The 5,611-nt window shown below is 40.3% G+C and overlaps 1 protein-coding gene across 1 annotated transcript in view; it reads right to left on the reverse strand.

Annotated features, from left to right (window-relative positions):
- adss2 (adenylosuccinate synthase 2) overlaps positions 1-5,611 on the reverse strand; it is an 18,458-nt gene that overhangs the window by 8,973 nt on the left and 3,874 nt on the right. The window contains exon 2 of the mRNA XM_014032462.1: positions 860-962. Within this exon, the coding sequence (XP_013887916.1) occupies positions 860-962 (103 nt within the window). The remainder of the gene's footprint in view (positions 1-859; positions 963-5,611) is intronic.

Genomic DNA, 5,611 nt, shown 5'->3' on the forward strand with positions numbered 1-5,611 from the left:
CGTTTAAACATTATTGTTTATACTTTTATTTTTAATTATGTCAGTTTCGGTCTTCCATACATCCTGAGAGACTAAATTCCAATTTCCTTCACTCCTACAAACTTCAAGTACACAACAAAATGCATTTAATGACTAAAAAAGTGGGTTTTGTATAACTTGTTCCCTTTAAAGGTGAAATAAAACTGATTAGGCACCGTGAATTTTAACCTTAACACAGYGAAGCTTCACGCCACAGAGGATTACGATCAGTGTTTTTTGCAAGATCTGGTGCTTAAGAAAGAGCAACTGTGGCTGAAATGTTGCCAATATAATCACCGGGTTTGAGACTGACTCATTTTATCCTGTGTTTATGTCTGCCGTGACTTGTGCCTGATGTGAATTAATGGATCAATCTGTAATCAGATTCCCTTCCATAACACACAATAAAGAGCAAATCCCTTTGTCTAATAGAAACTAGTTGATGAGTGAAGCTCAGCTTTAGGTTTAGCAGCTTCCACCAAACTGCCTTAATAATAAATATGGGCGTGACAAACATAAAACATGTGGAAACGGTATCAGCTGAAGTGCTTGTTGTGCTAAAAGAAACTCCCACACTGGAAACGTCTCTGAGCGTTAAAATCTGCACAGGAGCACAATCGTGTCAAATATCAAGGAGAAAACGGTGATTAAGCATCAGCTGTCTATTAAAGTGAAGATGTGGGGAGTGTTTTAGGGCTCCATTAGCTAATGAAGTTAGTGCAGATGAGTGGACGTGGTGTGGGCCTGCAGCCTGGACGCGAGTCAAACCGGTCAGGCTTTCAAAACAGATTCTGTAACAGCAGCACCGAAGCGTTGTGATATGTTTGAGTGTTTAACTCACCGATGAAGGCAGTGACTTTGGGGTTGATGATGCCGCTGGGCAGGAGGTGAAAGTCATACTCAATTGAGTCGACCACCACTGTGTGYCCGGCGTTGTTGCCGCCCTGCAACAAAAGAAAGGAGACGATGGGTAAACAGAACCACAGAGAGGACAAACAGGCTGTGTAGATTTATTTTGAAGATCRTGAAGACTGGCTGAATAACTTGGCAAGTAGTAACAAGCATCACTCATTCTACAGCTGTCTGTGTTGGCATTGTGACACTGTGCTGTCGTGTAAAGTTTCACCCAAACAAGGAGGAACAAGTAGAATGGACTGCAGGCATGCAGCGGTTATTATCAGAAAACATTTATTCCTCACACCCAAAATCCTTCCAACATGTTCTGTCAAGATTACCGCTCCCAGAGGCTGCATCCAATTTCAAACAGCTCATAATCGTGCCCCGAAGTACACTCAGGTCACTTTCAAAGAAAAGAAATAGAGCTGGAGGAATACTGCATGGTTTTATAGATGAGCTTTWTCTCACTGGGCTGTTGGACACTCATTGGTGACTTAAAAACACCAGAAAATCCAAAAATATTCTGTTACAAACTCCCTTAAAGTGCCTGTGGCATCAAWTTTTTGTWATAAATATWAATGCATTTTTGAAAAGATAACATCGATAAAATACTGCAGAAMAAATGATGGACCGCTGAGAGGAACATGTTGAGATATTCCCCTGTGAAGTAACAGGAAGTGATGTCAAGGGGAATGTCTGCATGTGAACAGAGCATCGCTACAACAGCTGACTGTCGAGAAGAATCTCATGTTTCTTCATATTTTGAGTCGCGATCGGAGGCGGACGAAGAAGAGTCAGAGTTCAAATAATATTGTTCCAGTAAACAAAKACCAGAGAGWTCCCCTTTGATGTCACTTCCTGTTTCCATTTGGCTGAGCCAAATTCAAAAGAAAATACACCAGTTATGTGACGAAATAGGTAAAATTGTGTTTTGTGCTAAGTTTTTTAAACATAAAGATGTTTTCTTTGACTTTTTATATTTGAAGGATATGTATGACACAGGCACTTTAAATTCTGAATGTTTAAAGCTTTAGAAAACGTGTAGTCCAGCACAGCTGACTGGTACAGAAAGAASTAAAGTAGAACCTAAAAAGGAAAAGGCAACCGTGAGTTCCTCGAACAGGACGTGGCGAATYGAGCTGCTTTGCGCCTTCTTTTGCAGTCAGAATTGACACGTGATTCAGAAAGTAAAATGAACAAAAATGAACAGTTAGAGCCTAAATACAGCAGATTGATTGGGGCCTCGGYGGCTGGCGTCACAGTCTGCTGCCCTGTGACCAGGATGTGCTCCCAGCTGTGTCGACTGCGTGTATAAATCAAACCCAGCATGTGCTCCTGAAGTTATTCCTGGCCACTGAAGCACCCTGGAGGGGCAGAGGGGAAACTCATGATGGTGGCAAAGATGCCTCTCCTTTTAAAGGTGAAAAGTCCCTCCTCCCCAGCAGAACCAAACTCCAGTTTTCCCACAGTCCCATGATCGGACCTTTATTCTAGTGTTCAGTCATCTGCTGCTGTCCACTTCAGTGGTGTGGTTTTAAAAGACAAAAATGTAGAGTTTCAGAATTTTCTGATCATGAAAATAAAAAATAGAACCTATAAATTCTGTCATGAGACAAACTTTGCAATGACACTGGTCTTTCATGATGCTACCTGCATGGTATAGTTTCCCTTCCTATTAGTTTGTTTCTTCTGTGATTAATGTCAACAGATAACTGGAAGCAACACSAGTTAAACTGTCATCCTTTAGGAGTTTAGGAAATATTTATCAGCACAACAAAACCCTTTAATGTTTCTCGCCGCTGTGTGAACACTAACTCACTGAATCAGCTGGGTCAAAATGTAACAGGAACTTGTTGCAGGGCTATTCAACTGGTGGCTCGGGGGCCACATCCAGCCCGCATGTAAGCTCAATCGGGCCCACCATTGAGTTCATTCAAAAATACTAGRTTTTAAAACAAACAAAATGAGTGTATGTTTCTAACACATTTCTACATCCTTCAATGATTGTTTAGAAGTTAACGACATGTAAACTCATTAGCAAATATTCCTCACTTTTCTTTACAATCAAGACACTGAGACAATCGTTTACGGAAATTCTCACATTAGAGTTTGGACGCAGCACAGCTCGTTTATCATTTATATGATCTTAGCTTCAACATATGCTTTAATGTTCCTCACTGCTCAATGTCCTTCATTAAAAACGATTTCTGTCATAGAAAGTAACCTTTTCACTTTCGACTTGATTCCMTTGCTCTTCCTCTGACTCTGTTCACATCCGGAGACTAGTTTACAGACTCGATATCTGTCGCGTGGCGAGACCGTCCGGAAATTTACTCATCAATGTTTGAATGTAAACAAGTGACTTGTAATTGTTGGGAACAAAACATGACTCAGCTAATTTGCCTAATTAATTTAATACAAATTATATGTTAGATCTGTGGCAGTAAATGATGCATATTTAGTGGTTATTTTTCCTCATAGATTATAAACATATACAGAAAAATCTAATTAAAAACATTTTTAAAAAAACTGCATATTTGGACAGCTTTAAACCAAAGCCCTCAAACATATATCTGGACATTAAACTTAAAAAAGAAATTTAAGCTCAGACAGTTTTAAGTCTTATGTGATGCAATACTTCTCAGATATCCGAGCATCAAATTAAGGTTTGGTTTTACGGGAACACACATGCATGTTTCTGCAGAACAGGTTTGACGTGAGTACATGATATGTAAAGAAAACCATACGATATTTGTTTACCAAGCGTTTGGTGAAAAGGCTAACATTTACTGTTCCCCACCCAGGCCTTTCTTTTATTTCGATTTTGTAAATATCTACATAACTACAAAATTACGGAAGGGTGAACGTGGACAGTAACGTTTTTGCTCGTGTGTCCAAAATATCTCATGAACCCCTCTGAATTTTACAGATACTGAGCTGAAATTTGATATTTTAGTAGCTGAAAGTCGTCTCTAACACCTACTCTGGCATATTGGGATATTGCATTAGAGACACAGGAGGTTATTTTGACCAAAATGGCAACAACGCTGTCATATCTCAACAGGAGATTATCTTAGTTTAAAACTCTGATGTGAAAGGCGGCAGGTGATATGTATTCGTTCGAGGAATACTAACCCTTTCGTAACACATCATGAAAGAAAATGGGCTCCATCATGTGAGGCTGGAGAAATAAGTCTTCTGTTGTTGATATCTTTTAATAATTTGTAAATAAAAAGTTTCTGCACCTCTATATAGTCGTAAACCCCTCTCTCAAGCTGGAATGGACTGTTCTAGATGCTGGAGGGGGGGGCAGGGTGTGAAGCGCCACGTTTGGATTTAAAGAGACAGCCTCAAAACGTGTTGATCTGAGACTTACCTCAAAAAAAGGGGGTGAAAGAGGGGCTTGTGGAGTTAGAGGAAATCCGACCAAAGCATTGAAGTTCCTCTTTATATAGACCCCAACTGACTGATTTAAATGTGAAAAAGAAGGATTTAAAAACACAACATGTCTCCTACCAAAACCTTCATTCACAGTGTGCTGAAAGCTTAGGGTGTGGCCTGCTTAGGAACCAGCACCAGCTCCAGTGAATTATTTATTTCCAGGTACTTTGGTTTCCTCCCACAGATCAAAAACATAGATGTTAGCTTAACTTGTCCCTAGAGGTGTGAGTGATTTTATGTCTTATTTGTCTCCATGTGATGGTACCTGTCCGAGACGTACCCCCCCACCTCTCGCACAGTGACTGACAGGCACCAGCAGAAGCAGGTAAAGAAGACGGACGGACGGATGTGTAAATCAGTGTCGAGTGTTCTGCTCCTTCAGCTGCACACTGCTCTGATCCTAGAGGCCTGCTGGTTTGTAAGGAACGCGGAGCAAAACTGCTTGCATGGGAGGTTTTATAAAAAGATCAACACTATGAGCTCTGCTCACTCAAATATCAGTGAAGCCACCCCCTGAACATATACACTCATGTGATGAAGTATGGAGCGAGCCATGTGCACGGTACTTTTCCCCCCCTCAGTTTTAAATAGAGATTTAGTTTTGGCAGGAGTGCAAGAATGGAAGGAAGACGCTCCGATATTTAGGAGCAGCTCCAAGTCAACTTGTTATCAACAGAGAAAACTAATAATTAAACTAATACCTTAAACAGCAGATAAGGGCTGTGGTGTTATGAGCACCAGATAAATTAAAGGTTTGGCAGTTCTTGAAGGAAAGCATACCACCTGTTAGAGTTTAAAACTGAGATTATCTGGTGCTGAAAGGTCGTAGCCATTTTGGTCAAACTCAGACACAGTCATCAGCGTATGAGTTGGGAAAGACTCTCAACTACTACCACAACAAATTTTAGTTCAATACCTATAAAAATCACTGAATTGTTCATTTTTGTGTTTGCTAATGCTTCCTTGCTGTGGCACCTTCAACTGGACTGATTTCAAAAGTTAAAATGTTGTAGATCTATATCCTGAAAGTTATATTGAAATGCTTTGAGTGGTTCATGTATCAAATGTTTTAGTAACACGCACACACACCTACCCCTACTATGTCTCTATCCTTGTGAGGACTTTCCATTGACTTCCATTCATTTTTTGGAAATTTTATATCCTAACCCTGACCATAAACCCTAAGATTAACCTCACAGGTACCTACCCGGCCCTAAAACTAACCTAAACTTGGTCCTAAACCTAACCCTACACC

This window comes from Austrofundulus limnaeus, unplaced genomic scaffold (genome assembly GCF_001266775.1).
Source record: "Austrofundulus limnaeus strain Quisiro unplaced genomic scaffold, Austrofundulus_limnaeus-1.0 Scaffold0, whole genome shotgun sequence".
NCBI lineage: Eukaryota > Metazoa > Chordata > Actinopteri > Cyprinodontiformes > Rivulidae > Austrofundulus > Austrofundulus limnaeus.